At 40.9% G+C, this 16,285-nt stretch overlaps 1 protein-coding gene across 1 annotated transcript in view; it reads left to right on the forward strand.

The window, feature by feature from the left end:
* PDE11A (phosphodiesterase 11A) overlaps window positions 1-16,285 on the forward strand; it is a 332,237-nt gene that overhangs the window by 134,237 nt on the left and 181,715 nt on the right. The window contains exon 5 of the mRNA XM_036253345.1: window positions 457-521. Coding sequence (XP_036109238.1) covers window positions 457-521 — 65 coding nt within the window. The remainder of the gene's footprint in view (window positions 1-456; window positions 522-16,285) is intronic.

A 16,285-nucleotide genomic window follows, 5' to 3' on the forward strand; every position in this document is an offset into this window, starting at 1 on the left:
TGTTTGAAGAAGGGGGCTTCCTCCTCTTCCCCCGTGGGCCGGTGGCAGCAAGACGTTCACTTGAGAACCATGAGAAGCCAGGGAAGGTACCTCCAGGATGGTTTCTGGAGGGTCTGGTTTGTCTCCATGGATGGTGATTGGATTGTTAAAAGGACATAAAGAAAAAAGTGTACTCAAATGAGATGTCCCCTTGCCTGTCCATCACAGAATGTACACACCTGATTGTAAAAACATATACATATTTAGTAAGATCCAATGAAACTTTGAAGTGTATGTTATGTATGAAGAAAATACAAAATGAATTTTCTTCTGTCCCTTTGGGATTTCTTCACTGAAAATCCCTCTAATCTCCAATTATTGTAACAGCCATTATAAAGATGGAAACAGTTTACCACATTGTTTTAAACTGTGAGAAAGCCTTAATTGATTTGAACGTATTGTCTTTCTGTTCGGCAGGTGGTGAAGTTTACCAAATCCTTTGAGTTGACGTCCCCGAAGTGCAGTGCGGATGCTGAGAGCAGGTAGGGCTCATGTTTCAGGTTTGTTTTGGGTCCTGTCCTTGGCATTGCATTGGCAGCCTTGCATATGTTCTTTGAGGACAAGAGTGTTCTTTCTTTAGATCAGCAAGTACAGCCAAATATCATCACTGTTCTGTATTTTAGTGCTTAAACAAAAAACATAATTTAAAATACATGTGTATATATCTGAAACCGTTCACGAATAGAGTCAATTTTTAGATGTTTCCTAACTACGCAGACAGACCAACTTTCTGCTTTATTCTGGGCCTTCATGTCTCTTCCTCCCGGTTGTTTCCTTACATTTGAGTCTTTTTCCCTGGGGAAAAAGGCTGAGAGTTTCCAGCAGTTCACTTTTTGTCCCATTGGTGTCTTTGAGGCTCTAACAGACTAATCGTGAGGGCTGGGAACAATCAGTGATTTCTGTCAGGTTTGCACTGCCCTGAGCAATAGTTGGGCTGCTACAAAAATGGATTCTCTTTACTTTTGTCACCTCTAGAGCAAAGGCTAAAAATAGTAAAAGTAACCAAAGTGCAGAAATGTGGAGAAAAACAAGTAATGCTCTCAGGACAGCATGCTGATTGATGATCGTGATGATACTGAGCCTCAATGTTAGCAAGATGAATAGCTCCCATTCTTTGAGTACTACGTGTGGCAGGTTTTATTCTAAATGTTTTATATGCATCTGATCTCCAAATAATCCTGTGAAGTAGGCATTGTACCCTTGCGTGACAGACGAGAAAACCAAGGTTCAGTGAATAACTATTTGGTTAATACTTCCCAAATCTTGCTCATCCAGTCAGAACCAAGTCTGGAAAACTTGGTAAAAACTAAATTCTCAGGACCCAAACTGAGACATATTGATTCAATATGTTGAAAGAGAAGTCCAAAAGATCTCTATATTCAAAGGACTCCCTGGGTAACACCTGTTTCAAGGGGAATTTGATTTTATATACCATTGCCTTAAAGTTCAGAAAATAGAAATCAGTAAATTAAAATGCATACTTTATTTAGTTACTTTACTTTTTATCAAGTGCATGAAGTTTAAAAGAAGCCTTTGCTACATTCTGTATAATTCCATTTATAGAGCATTCTTGAAAAGGCAAAATTATATGAACAGAAACCATATTAGTAGTTGTTAGGGGCTAGAAATGGAGAGGGGTTTACTAGGAAGGGGCACAGAGGAGTTTGGGGATGTGATGAACTATTCTGTATTTTGTTTGTGGTATGGAGGTTGTACAACTGCATTTGTCAAACTTGCAGAACTGTACGTTAAAAAGGGTAAATTTTACTGTCTGTAAATTACACTTAAAAATGGAAAAAACGAGACCTTTTGTAAGAGGTTTTTGTTTTAGAAAAATATACTTATGTCTATATCTGTATCTAATATTAGCTAATCTATACCTAAAAAAATATTTAGACATAGAAAATTACTGGTGGCGTACTCAGCAATTTTCCTAAACATTTCATGTAAAATCACGTGAAATACATTAGGAAAAAATATCTATTCATGCTTCCTCCTTTAGCTTGTCATGGCCTCAAATAAGTTACCTCTTTCATATATTAGGGGGGAAAGCTTTATGGAATAATTAAAACACAACCTTTGAAATCCTAATACTTCAATATTGTTCTTTTCTATCCTGGTGAATGTGTCTTCATAATCATTGCAGAGTTAAATATTTCTGGTCTTTTGATTATTTTTAATGCCAAAAGGACTTCCATGTCAAAACGAAATGACCCAAGGCCCAGACTGCCCTTGGCAAACTTTCTAATAATAAAGAAAGAAAGGTCAGATTTCCTTTAAAGAGACATTTGAAAAGTGCCTTTGAACTTTGACATTATGACATAGTCCTCTTCATCATTTTATTGATGGCCTTTAAATTAATGTAGAATGTTCATTTATCTCAGAAGACCTTTTCTGCATTGTCTAATAATTTTTCTCTTGTAGATGTGGGATCCTTCGGTCATTTATTGGGAGTTAAAGGGAAAAAGACAAGTAGCTCTAGCATTTACTTTGCCAATGGCCATGGAAGAGACATTGAAACAGGCTGTGAGTCGACAAATCACAGCCTGCTCTCAATACCTTGTAAATCTTTCCTTTAACCTTTCATCACTTAACATCTTCACTATAATGTCCATTGACTACCTTAGTCCTGTGGACATCATTCAAAGTTATAATAGGATAGCTTTAGAGAGTAATGTCTGTGGCTTCATGCAACAATGTTTTAGAGTACTATTTCAATTCTGAAGAACTCTGTTTTAAGGCTTGCTGAGTTTTATACAGTCCTTGAAGACTTTTCTAAAAACCAGTTTTGTTGCTGACTCATCATTTCTGCTTATTGTCTTATGTGGCTAACTCCTTTGTTATGGCCAGTCTCCTCTTGGTCTCCATGTAATTACTACCAAATCCTTAAGCTCTGGGCAGGTAGCTCATTTGGTTAGAGTATCATCCAGATACACCAAGATTGTGGGTTCGATCCCTAGTAAGGGCACATACAATAAGCAACCAATGAATGCATAAGTAAGTGGAACAACAAATCGATATTTCTCTCTCTCTCTCTCTCTAAAATCAATACATAAAGAAATATTTTTAAATCCTTCACAACTTGTCCAGTGATAAGATTATTATGATGCCATGATGGACTTCTTCTCACTGATAGGAAGGGAGTTCTGCATGTTAGAAAGGTATGCTAGAAAGGCATTTGAATTAAATTCCTATAACTTCCATCTGTTTGTTCTAAATTTGTCCATTGAAGATAATTATTCTTTATCAATAACTTTATTTCTTTATATAACAGCCATATATTCTGTGCCTACTCTTTGCTGAGTACTCTGATAGGTAATGGGGCTACAGAGACTTTTTAAAAAATCAGCAGTCTCAGCCTTTAAGAATCTCAAGGCTAATTTATAGGAGTAGGAATAGGGTAGGTTAAGAATATAATATAAGCATAACCAGATTTTGCCAGGCCTTCAGACCATGGCTGTAAATAGAGTCCCATTAACAGTGATAATGGCCCTGGCCAGTTTGGCTCAGTGGTTAGAGCGTCGGCCTGCGGTCCAGAGAGACCCGGGTTTGGTTCCCGCTAAGGGCAGTTTGTCCCCAGCCCTGGTTGGTTGTGCGGGTGGCAGCCACTCGATGTGTCCCATTCACGTCGATGTTTCTTTCTCTCTCTCTCTTCCTCTCTCTTCCTCCCACTCTATCTGTACAAAAGATGGAAAAATGTCCTCGGGTAAGGATTAAAACAAAAACAAAAACAAAAAACCAGTGATAATGTACACTTGGCTTGTTGGTCATTTTTTTCCTTATAGTTTAAGACCCACAGCCTCTTCCAAAAGCCACTCTTGAAGTAGTTCTCAGAATCCCTGAGATTAAAAAACAAAACAAAACAAAAAACCAATCTTATTGCTAACTCGTCTTTTCTCCCAAGAGCTCACCCCTGAATTCTTTCCCTCTAGACATGGCAGAACAGCCTCTGCTGGGCATGGGCTTCCTAGCCCATGAATTCCCGTGGGCATAGCTGGGCTCCTCCCCAGTGCTGTGCCACAGCTCCCCCGGGGCGGTCTCAGATGCACTGGTGACCTTTCCAAACCTGAGCAAGGCTGGGTAATTTGTGCAGAAACAGGAAGAAAGCTCACTTTCCCTGCCATGTGTTATAGTTTGTTGCATGGCCCCAGACAGCCCTCTGATTGAGGATAACCTGTACATGGCAAGTGGCATCTCACCTGTTGTTTCCAACATTTTCTGTTTGTAACTGGCTTTCAACAGTTTGACCAGGATGTGTTTAGGTATGGGTCCCTTTGAGTTTATCCTACTGGGAGTATGTTGAGCTTTTTGAATGTATAGATTAATGTTTATTTTAATCAAATATTGTAAGTTTCAGCTGTTATTTATTCAAATATTCTTGAACAAATAATTCTTTCTTCCCCTTTTCCTTTCTCCTCTCCTTTTGAGACTCCCATTATGCATATTCTTATGCATATTCTTTTTTTTCTGTTCCTAAAATGAGATATTTTCAGTTATCCTATCTTCAAGTTTGGTGATTCTTCTGGCTTCTCAAACCTGCTCTTGAATCCTCTTAGTGAATTTTTTTCATTTCAGTGATTATACTTTTCAATTCCAGATTTATTATTGGTTCTTCTTTATAATTTCCGTCTCTTACTGATATTCTGTATTTGACGAGACATTGTTATCATATTTTCCTTTAGTTCTTTTGATATAGTTCTCTTTAGTATTTTTAACATTTATAATAGATCATTTAAAGTGTATGTCTAGTAAGTTCATCTGGGCTTCAGGGACAGTTTCTAATAACTGCTTTTTTTCCCTCTGCATTGGGGAAAGAGAGGTGGATTCACCTCTTTTTTTCCTGTATACTTTCTTATTTCTTTGTACATCTCATTATTTTTTGTTGAAAACTGAATATTTTAAATAATATAATGTGGAAACTCTAGGAATTAGATTTGCTCCTCATTCCATCTAGGGCTTGTTGTTGTTTCTATTTGTTGCTGTTATTTATGTTGCTGCTGTTTGTTGTTTAGTGACCTTCCTGAACTATTATTTCTTGTGGTGTGGCAACTGAATTTTCTTTATGGTTAGCTTAATTGTCAGCTAATAACTCAACAGAGATTTCCTTGCAAGTCTTGGGCCGATAACACTTGCAGTCTTGCTGAGGGGATCTGTGTGCTTCCCAGATTCTTCATGTCTTTGACAGGAAGTGTACTTAGCTTTCACTTTCTACTTGCACAGAACTTCAAGGTCAGCCAGAGTTGAGAGATTAGGACCTTCTTGGGTTTTTCCTGAGCATACATACAACGCTACAAGTGTGCATGACCTAGATTTCCAGGGATATGTCCAAGTTTTTCAAAGCGCCCAGGAATATTTCATTCCCATGCTTCTCCTTTCAAGTTTTCTGGTCAGCTTCTTGTTAGCTGTAACTGTTGTGCACACCTAAGGCAACTGCAATGTTAAACCATTGCTGCTGGGTTTTTCCCCTCACAAATGCCCCAGGGGTAAACTCTGTTCTCAGTGGGCGAGCTCCAAGCAGGTCCAATAAAGACAAGCTCCGTGAGTGGAGATTTCCATGGAACTGCCAAACAGGTCAAATAATGACAATTGTCTGGGGATGGGACTTGTGTGGAGTCCAAATCAATTCTTTCTGTGCCAGAGGCTGCAAAGCTACTGGTTTTCCCAGCTGATATGATTATGGGGCTGCTGTTCTCACAACTACCCTGCAGCTGGGAGGGAGATGGAATAAGTAAGTTAAAATGCCACAAATATATGCTGTCCTTACAAAGATTCAACTGTTTTTTTCTTGAATAAACACTCCTTGGATTTTTGCAAGCCTTTCCTTAATTTCCAGAGTTCTCAAAAAGTTGTTTTTGAAAATATTTGCTAGTGTTCCCACTGTTTTTAGGAAAGAACAAATTTTCAGTGGTTTTTACTCTGTCGATTTGGAAGGCTTCTCCTCCTCTCTTTATCTTCCTTTTAATTTCTGTATTACCTAGAGCAATAGTGAATGTTAGACAAACTTACTGGTATAAGACAATATTTCCACAGCATATTATGAATGTCTCCTGTTTCTTCTACTTTTTTCTTCATGAATCTTTGTTTTTAATTAATTAATTAATTTTTGTTACAGATGTTTCCCCTTTTTCACCCACTGATTCTCCCCTCTCCCTCCCTCCCTCCCCACCCTGTCCCCACCTTTGTTGTCCATGTCCATTGTTCATGCATACATGCATATAAGTTCTGTGGTTTATCTCCCCCCCACCCCCTCTTCAGGGGATTGTCAGTCTGTACCCCACTTCCACGTCTCTGGGACTACCCCGTTCCTCAGACTGTTATGTTCGTTATATTTCACAAATAAGTGAGATCATGTGATATTTGTCTTTCTCTGCTTGGCTTGTTTCGCTTAGGATAATACTTTCCAGGTTCCTCCATGTCGTCTCAAAGGATAAGAGATCTTTCTTTCTTACAGCTGCATAGTACTCCATTGTGTATATGTACCACTGCTTTTTTATCCATTCGTCTACTGGCACTGGGGTTGTTTCCAGATCTTAGCTATTGTAAATAGTGCTGCTATGAACATGGGGGTACATATATCCTTTCTGATTGGTGTTTCAGTCTTCTTAGGGTATATTCCTAGAAGTGGGATCACTGGGTCAAATGGAAATTCAATTTTTAATTTTTTGAGGTAACACCATATTGTTTTCCATAGTGGCTGCACCAGCCTGCATTCCCACCAGCAGTGCACTAGAGTCCCCTTTTCTCCACACCCTCGCCAACACTTGTTGTTTGATGATTTGTTGATGGCGGCCATTCTGACAGGTGTGAGGTGATCCCTCATTGTTGTTTTAATTTGCATCTCTCTGCTGATTAATGATGTTGAGCATTTCTTCATATGTCTCTTAGCCATTTGTATGTCTGTTTGGAGAGGTGTCTATTTAGTTTCTCTGCCCATTTTTTAATTGGGTTCTTTGTCTTCCTTTTGTTGAGTTGTATGAGCACTCTATATATATTGGAAATTAACCCCGTATCTGATATATCATTGGCAATTATGCTCTCCCATACAGTGGGTAGCCTTTCCATTTTGATGATTGTATCTTTTGCTGTGCAGAAGCTTTTGAATTTGATGGAGTCGCATGTGTTCATTTTCTCCTTTGTTTTCGTGAATCTTTTTTCTTGTACTGTGCTAGGAAACATGAAATGGATGTTTTCTATAAATAAAAATGTGATACCTCTTCTAATTAGAAGGAAATGAGGAAAACCTTTAAAACATTAAAAATTAAAACAGCACAATCACCGCTACCTCCAGTCATCTTGGAACATAAGCAAGATTTATGCTGTTATGTAACTTTCAACAAGAACCTTAGGACTTTTTTTGTTTTACTGTTCATTGTCTAGCAAATTGAGGACTGCTGAACCTCATTGTGCTAACATTTAATGTTACTAGTTGAAGAAGAGAGATCCAGATGGCCCTGAAGGCTCATTTAAAAAAAATTACATATTTATTGATTTCAGAGAAAGGAAGGGAAAGGGAGAGAGAGAGATAGAAACATCAATAAGAGAGAAAAGTCAATCGACTACCCCCTGGATGCACCCCTGTTGGCAATCAAGCCCACAACCCAGGCATGTGCCCTGACCAGGAATCAAACTGGTGACCTCATGGTGCATGGAATGGTGCTCCACCAACTGAGTCACACTGGCTGGACCTGAAGCTCATTTCTACCCCCTTTCAGTTGTTTAGCGAAGAAGTGGCTCGGTAGGTCTGAGTTAGCTCAATGGAAGACAAGACTGCTACCAGACACTGAGCTCTGAAGCTTCCTCTTGGAATCAAGGCCACTTTTTTACCAGGAAGCTTTGTTGTTATAGAGTCACCTAGATACTTCCTGCACTCTGCCCCTAAAAATACAGGGTGTTAGAAGCTGAGATGTTTCCACTGAAACACTTTGTATCTAACCTAAGCACACCTCTCAGGGAACCACATCACTGAGATACTGCTGGCCTTGCATGTTCCCCCCCTACCCCTCAAATAATCTCATTTCCTAGACAGCCTCCGTGGCAGTGTGTGTCCACACTCCATTTATACGATGTCAACTGCACAAACTAAACATCAACGAAGGAGAGGAAATATTTGTGATGAAGTTGTGTCCTTTTCAAACTCTTAAGAAACTCAAGGACACATGTTTCCCAAGCATCTAATGCTTACCTCTTACACATATGTAATTTCCTTCTTTTCTTATTCCTGCCTTTGAACATGAAAATTCAAATGAAAGACAAACCCTTTCATTACCTCTATTCATTTCAGACCAGTGGGCTTGTCACTCTACTAAGCTGTCATGGAGGAGAATGAAAGTTGTGAAAACATTCCATGAACAATAAGACACATGAATAAGAACTGAGATCAAACATAATAAAGTAGCCTCTGTGGGTCAGCTGTCCCTTAGATTGATGCTGCATAGTAAATAGAATTATAGCAACTCAGAAGCCTGAACAATGGCTTTTATATTTGACTCTTACTTTTGGTGACCTCTCAGCTAATGTGCTTTAGTTAATATTCTAACACATTGAGCCCACTTTTCCATTTTTGTTGTGTAGACAGATGCCCAGGACTTGTTGGGAAGGTATGCCCTCAATCCAGACCCAGGGGTGGAGGTGGCTGCAGGGCCCCCGGGGAGAGGGGCAGAGGGGCAGAGTGGCTACATGAAACATCTATCAGGATGAAAGTTTAACTGTGTGCTCTATTATCAACAGTTTTGCCAGCTAGCACATCTTCTTCTCTTCAGCATCTCTCCAAATCTGACAATGGTGCCATAGTAAAAAACAGTAACATCTCTCCTGCCCCAGGAAATAAGCAGTTAAACAGAGCGTGTTTTACCTCAGTGTTTTTAATAAAAGGAAAATCTTTGTAGTATAAGGGATTGATTGAGAGGTTTGTGTGTGCCATGCACTGTTCAACATTGTGTTATTGTGTTCTCAAAACAACCCTATCAAATGGGTTTTATTGCCCTGGCCGGTTTGGCTCAGTGGTTGGAGCATTGGCCTGCAGTCCAGAGAGACCCGGGTTCGGTTCCCGCTGGGGGCATGTACCTCGGTTGCAGTCTGTCCCCGGCCCTGGTTGGGTTGTGCGGGTGGCAGCCGCTCAATGTGTCCCTTTCATGTCGCTGTTTCTCTCTCTCTCTCTCTCTCTCTCTCTCTCTCTCTCTCTCTCTCTCTCTCTCTCTCTCTTCTCTCTCCCTTCCATTCTAGCTGAAAAACAAACAAATAACCCCCACCCCCAAAAGGGGTTTTATTGTCCATTATGGAAACTAAGAATCAGAATTATTAAAACTTTATCTGTAGTTTCACAGCTAGGAAATGTTGCAACAAAAAAAGAAAAAAGAAAAAGGAAAGAGAAAACACCCCCGATTTGCTTGGCTGTGAAACCAAGCAGTTGTCCCTATATGATGAAAGATTGTAGACACCAACCACTCAGCACTGACACTCCCCCAAGTGACACCAACTCCCTGGGATGGTAAACCTCATCACTCTAATTGTACAACTTGAGAAAATGAAGGGTAGAATGTGTGTTCCTGAGTCCCCATGTCTGAAGTGGCCTCAGGTGAGACCTCAAAGGCAAGTCCATTTACAGGTCATAATAAGATTCAGGAATTTCTGCAGTTTACAGTCTTTCTCTCCTACCACAGTGTGAGAACTGACAGGGTGCTTTTTCTGGCTAATTACACTTTCATTACTTTTTATGACTTGTTTGGATCCTTCAAAGATATACTGAAGCCAGTAGGAGATTATTAATGTCCCAGTTCGGGGTATTTGAGAGTCTCCTGCTGAGGTCCTAGCTTTGAGTCCCACTGGTATTGACTTAGTTTCTTAATTTCTTAATTGAAAGGCAACTTCAAATAATGGTGCATAGCTCAAAGCTTCCAGAGGGCCCAGAGATAGACAGGCTTGCACGAGGAGAAAACTAAGAAATGGAGTTTATCTTTGTCAACCAGAGTTCAGGCAGACCTGTTGTCGATGAAGCAAAATGGCAAATAGAACCAGGCACAACCTATAGATAAAAAAATACGTTTTTTTTTGGTTTGTTTGTTTTTTCATTTATTTTATTTTTTATTAGTAGAAAGAAGTCAGTCAGCTGGGCTTTGTGGGCTCAGGAAACAAATTATAGAGGCAAAAGAAGGGAACTTGGAGCTTAGGAGAAAGAAAGCCTGGGAAAAGAGGAGTGTGAAGGGGAAGGAAGGAGAGGGGGAAGGAGAGGGGGAAGGAGAGGGGGAAGGAGAGGGGGAAGGAGAGGGGGAAGGAGAGGGGGAAGGTGGAGGGGAAGGAGAAGGGGAAAGGAGAGGGGGAAAGGCACCTTGAGAACCCCAAAATTACATTTTTGTTTGCAAAGCATAAAAACATAAATATCCGTCCTATAGAGTTCTTGGAGTTCCTGACTTTTTGCCTAATTCTACCCCCACTGAATAATACTCAAGCTATCAGAGGGCGATTGACAATCATTACTTGACAGGGAGAAAATAGATTGTGTCTGTGTTGAAACTAATGTTCCTAAACCAATTATCTATTTTTAGTTAATGGTAACAGTCTTTATTAATGATGGTTAGCATAGCAAGAAAAGTGTGTTAATTCAGTCTTGAAAATGTTAAATTTGAGATGCTTGTGATAATCAGAAGTAAGTGCTTGGGGAGATATATATATATGGAACTCAGGACCCTATGGGCTGCTGATATGAATGTGGGAATCATCAGTATATATGTGGTTGTAGATACAAAATACATGCATGAAACCACACAATATGTCGGTTGGCCTCTTCTATTGTAGCCTTATTCATAACTTCCACCATGTATCCTAAGTTTTAGCTCTACTATTTATCATATCAGTACAGAAAACCTCACACTTCTTAAGCTTTACTCACGCTGTGGTTTTGTCTGAATTGTTTCTACTTTCTCTACCAGAAGAACTCTTGCTAATCATGCAAAGCCCAGCTTAGACCAACTTCTTTTGGGAAGTGGTTCCCCAAATACCATTGCCAACCCAAACAGAATTGATCCTTCTTTTCTCTGTTCCAATAATATCATGTACATCCATTAGGGTATTAATCACAATCCATTATATTTGTTTGTGAGCTTCCTAAAAGTATGGGCCCTTTAGCTTCTGCCTATGCCTCTCTGTGTATAGGCTAGGGCAGGATTGAGCTGACCATCCACATACAGGTGCATTCCCATATGCCAGCTCCTTTCATCAAAAAGTCAAAGACAGTTATTGATCACTTCATGCAAGATTCCTCCCACTACTGTCTAGTAGTTAGTAAGAATCCAACCAATGGTCATTCTTTAAAGAACAAACTAGTGGGAGTCCATAGTGTAAACCAGAGGAGACTCTAGTGTTGAGAACAAAAGCGGCAATACAGACACAATCTAACGATTAACATCATTTTATCCAGATATTTTGTCTTGTGACTTGGAGACTCATTTCGAGAGATAATCCTAAAAAATAGTCTTAAGTTTATTTTCATTCATTTCTCTGTGTTTGAACCTCTAGCTAAGATCGTTTTTAAAGAGGATGGTGAAGTTACTTGTTCTGGGGTATTTTATTTTGCCTTGTTTAGCTTTACTTGTATCGATTTTTCTCCTACACTACTCTGCAACTGGTTGACCCTGAGGTTTCTATCTGCCTCACTGACCCTCACTTCAAGAGCAGCCACATTTTCGGTAACAGGGTAATTCCCTTTTCTGTCTCCACAGTCAATTTAGTTGAGCTCACGAAGCTCCGTCTGAAGTCAGGCTGAGTTCCCCACCTGGAAGCGAGATGCCACTGAAAAGAATGTAAACTGCTGCCCTTTACAGGAAACTCATTAAAAAACCTGCATCTTCCTAGGTACCTGGTTCTAGTAAAACAAACAACAGCAACAAAAATAAGCCAAACGATTTACTTATAAGTCACTTATTATAAATGAATCTTAGAGTTAAAATAAGCTAATGATTAATTTTCACTTTTTAAGGCAGAATACCTGACATTTAGGTGACAGTTATATTTATTTTAATATCTCAAACTCTTATTTCAAGGATCTTTTTATTCTGCTTCTGTGTTGTTTTTCTCTTTATGTCAGATCTTTGAAAACATCCTCACTACAGGTGTCAAAGTAGCATCATGTCTTGAATGTGAGAAGCTATTAAACATGAACAGATATTAAAACAAATAAACAAAGTTTGGAAGTATTTTAATGGTTTCTCAACCAAATTTTGGTTTTCACCAACAAAAGGATGTTGTCCAGAGTCTAAGCCATTTCGGCTCTCCCTGTAGTGCACCAGTGTGCAGTGTCTCGGCAGCACACGCACATACCCACCCACATGCCACCAGACGTCCACTTCCATGTGATGATTGATAAGCACCTTTTTTTTTTTTTTTTGCTGAAAGAAGGAGTTGGCCCATAGGAACCCATCTGTATGTGGATGGTCAGCTCAGCCCTACCCCCTACCTATACACAGAAGGGTATGGGCAGAAGCTAAATGGGCTGCTTAATGAGGAAATGTATGACAACGTAGACACAAGCATCATGGCCTCAGGGACTAGGGCCCTGCAGAGCTTGGGGAGAGTATTCTTCCCTCAGGTCATTAAGCGCTGGCACTCAGGGGCCACTGTCTGGCCTCCCTCAGCGGATTCCAAGCAGTGGGCTTGGACAAGGGCTCTCAAGTGAAAGAATATCTCTCTGGAGCCTGGGGGAGAGGACTTGGGGTTGTCTGTGGCCTTGCAGTTCTGCACATGGCAGCTAGGATCCAGTGAGCTGATGTGATCTCATTTGTACCTACAAACTGCAGAGTAATCAAATGATTGAAGTGTTTCTGAACCCTGGTGACTCTCCTTATCTTGGTTCTGACCCAAACTGAAAACCTTGGTGCTGGATTTGTTGGTCTTTGTTATCTCTGGTCAGATTTGGGGGGCTCTACAAAGTTGATAAATTCAATTTTGGATATTAATTTAAGCTTCCAAAAGCCTATTTAAAAATAAGACCTGTTGGGAACTATTAGTCTTGACATGTTGTTCATGAGAAGCAAGGTTTTGAAAGCTCCACCTCAGTGTCATGATTGGCATTATAGCAAAACATTAGGATTCGGGAGGTTGAATAGGTGCCGAAGTCAGAACGTGATGTAAAGACTAACAGTGACAAGTCAGCCTTCCTGACTGTCTCTCTGAGCTTTCCGTCACTCTGGGCCTTCATTTATGTCCCGTGCACCATGAAACTGAAGAAAGAAGAGGTAGTTTGCAGAAATCTGTTTGCGGAGTGCAGCTATAGGTCAGTTCATCTCTCACCCCCTTTCTAAAGCCTTAGCTAGATTATAGCACCTGCAGAGGTTTCTCTCTCCCCGTATTTCCTCCACAATCACAACTCGTACAGTTGACTTGGCAGCTAGTCAACACAGCCACGTGATAAATTTTTCTCATTTGAAATTATGTCTTGTTTAAATGTCAGTGTGCTTATGTCTCGCCTCCTCATCTGGGCAACAATCCCCAGAAGGGCAGGGACCACAGCTGTACTTTGTAGAAAGCACTTCAGCAGTGCCCGTGCTCAGTGCCTTGCACACGGTCCGGCCTACTGTCTACCACACTGCTCACCAGTTTTATAATGATTTCAGTACATAGGCAGCCCGAGCTAAATCACACTCTAAACATGTTTTACATTTCAAATGAATTTTTCAGGAGCCCCTACTCAGTGAGTATATCCATCATCATCTTCTTTGGAAATTCTTTAAGTAGGAACTAAAGTGCTGGATGATCAAGTTCAAAGTCTTTCCCTCCCTCTTCCTTTGCCTGCACGCTCTGTCTAAAGTGTGTCTTATCTGCAGCATCTTCCTGAAACTGTGATGTTGGCTGGCCCTGCTTTCCTTAGGCGAGAGCCTCGTGTTCTTGCTCTGCTCCTGCACGTCAGCTCCTTGCCTGGGAAGCCACCGGGTCAACACCTGTGGCTTCGGAGTCACAGCTGGCTGAAAATTCTATCTGCACTTGGAAACATTATTTCGCATTTTTGAGCCTCGGCCTTCTGGTTTGTAAAATGTAGAGAACTGTACCCATTCATGGGACTTACGTAGGGACAAAACAAATTCATTAGGTAAAGCATTCCTGGCCCTTGGCCCACCGGGGATGATGATGAATGTGTTTTTTCCTTTTCTTAATTTCTTCTCTTTATCCCCCCACCCTCTATTACTGCCTTTCTTCCCCTAGACATAGATTTCCTTATATATTCCCTCCCTGATCGATCTCATCCATTTTATTCTCCCCAAGCTAATCCCAACTCTGTATCAGTACTTTCAGTCCTGAAGATGTGATATAGGTTCTGGCTCTGGATTCTCAACGATGAATAATGTGTTCCAGGATCACCATATGTCTGTCATCTTTTCTCATCTCCCCCTTCTTCAAAACACTCACTTCTGCTAATAGTGCCACAGGCACACAGGAGCGAGATGTAAGCCTGCTGTCTGCCCACCAAGCCCGTGGAATCCTGTGCGGCACCTCCCGAGTGGGCTGCAGCGTCACCTCTCACCGGCACAACTTCAGTGGTGAACGAGGACCCCGTCCCACCTTCAGTCTCTCTTAGCCAATTCTTTTTGCTCTTTGTCCCCTAAAATCATAGCTTGAATCATGTTACTTCCCTGGTCAATACTCTTAAATGGCTCCTCATTGTCTCTAACTGAGGTTATAACTCAGCTCCTTGGTCAAAACCTTCACCATTAAGCCCTGAACTCCTTTTCAGTCTCATTTCCCACAATGTGCACGCTGTGCTCCCATTAAAGGGGATTCATCAACCTTCCAAGAACACGCCCTCGTGCTCTGCTGCTGCTGCCTTTGGGTCTGTTGTTCCAGCTGTTTCTTCCTCTGTCTATGCTTTCCTCCTCACCCCGCCAGACCCTCCTAGCTGAACTCTTGCCCATCCTGGAGAACCCGGCTGAAAGATTTCTGACACTTACTGATACAACTGGCTCCTTTCTTGGTCCCCCTTCATCACAGGTTCCCTCCCGGCCTCATCCCAGGGGACCTGCTGCAGCTCTTCCTCCCACCACACGCCAGGTCAACACTTTCCACACCATTTTATCACAGAGCACTTCTCAAAAGTTGTAGTGTGCAACACACTGCACAGACGGCACAGAGTGAAATGACAGGCGAATTAATTGCTGCAAGAAATGATAAATGTTCAATCACACTCTTTTATAAACTTGGAAATGACTCCGTGAAGCTGGATCGTCATGCCAGGTACATGATCGCGATTCCTTCCTTTCTCCCTTTCTTTGACTGCAGCGCGGCATATTCGCTTCTCACAGGTATACTACAACAAAGGGAAACGAAATGTGGACCTTTCTTTTATTCTTCCTTTGTTTTGTTTTTTTAAAAAGTAAAAGCTTTATCTTATCTTTGATGTCTTCAGCCTTTATACTACTTTGATTTAGGTAACATCTGAGAAACGTAAGACTCACCTTTTTATTAAAACTTCCTTTTTTCAGGCAGAAATTCATACAGAATAAATTTATGTACTAGTGATGTTTAATATGCAACAAAGGATTAATAACATCACAAAAATATGTTGAATTTATCACAGACAGACCAGCAATCATTACAGGTGAAATATACTGGTGATGGCAAATATGCCTATGCTTGCCCCTCCTTCCTGCATCCGGAGGCCTCTCCATGCCAGGCCCTGGCACTCTCAATAGGGCACAAATTCCCCCAGGCACATAATGGTTTAACAACAAGGACTATGTATAGTGTTTAGTGTTTTGCTTGCATATAATGCAGTTTCGATGAAAAAGTCAATAGAGTTGTTATTATTCTGGCCGTAGTGTGCTCATCAACATCTGGAGCCCGTAGACTGCGGTCTGGGAAACACTGCCCTAGTTTACTTGCTCTCATTTACATAATTTCAGTTATCACCTGCTAAGCCACAAATCTAGCATCCTCCATGAACATTCACCTTGATCCCCCTCATTTGCAGAGGACTCGCATTCGCATTTCCACAGCACGCGGCAGCCAGTGCGCAGCGTGCACCTGGGGAAGAGACGGCGGGAGGGAGGGAGGGAGTAGGCAGTCTTTCTAATTCTTACAACATTTCTGTAAATTTGATGTTTGAAGGGCAAGTTCACAAAGTCATTTAGCATAGAGTTCCTCCTCCAAATCAAATAAGGGTATAATTTGAATTACTAATGTGAGGGGTCAGTAGAGTTAAAACAGGTCTTTCTAGTGAGATTTAGTATGCAAGAGATGGGCTTTTGTTAAGAAGCATGCTCAG

This window comes from Molossus molossus, unplaced genomic scaffold (genome assembly GCF_014108415.1).
Source record: "Molossus molossus isolate mMolMol1 unplaced genomic scaffold, mMolMol1.p scaffold_m16_p_11, whole genome shotgun sequence".
Classification (NCBI taxonomy): Eukaryota; Metazoa; Chordata; class Mammalia; order Chiroptera; family Molossidae; genus Molossus; species Molossus molossus.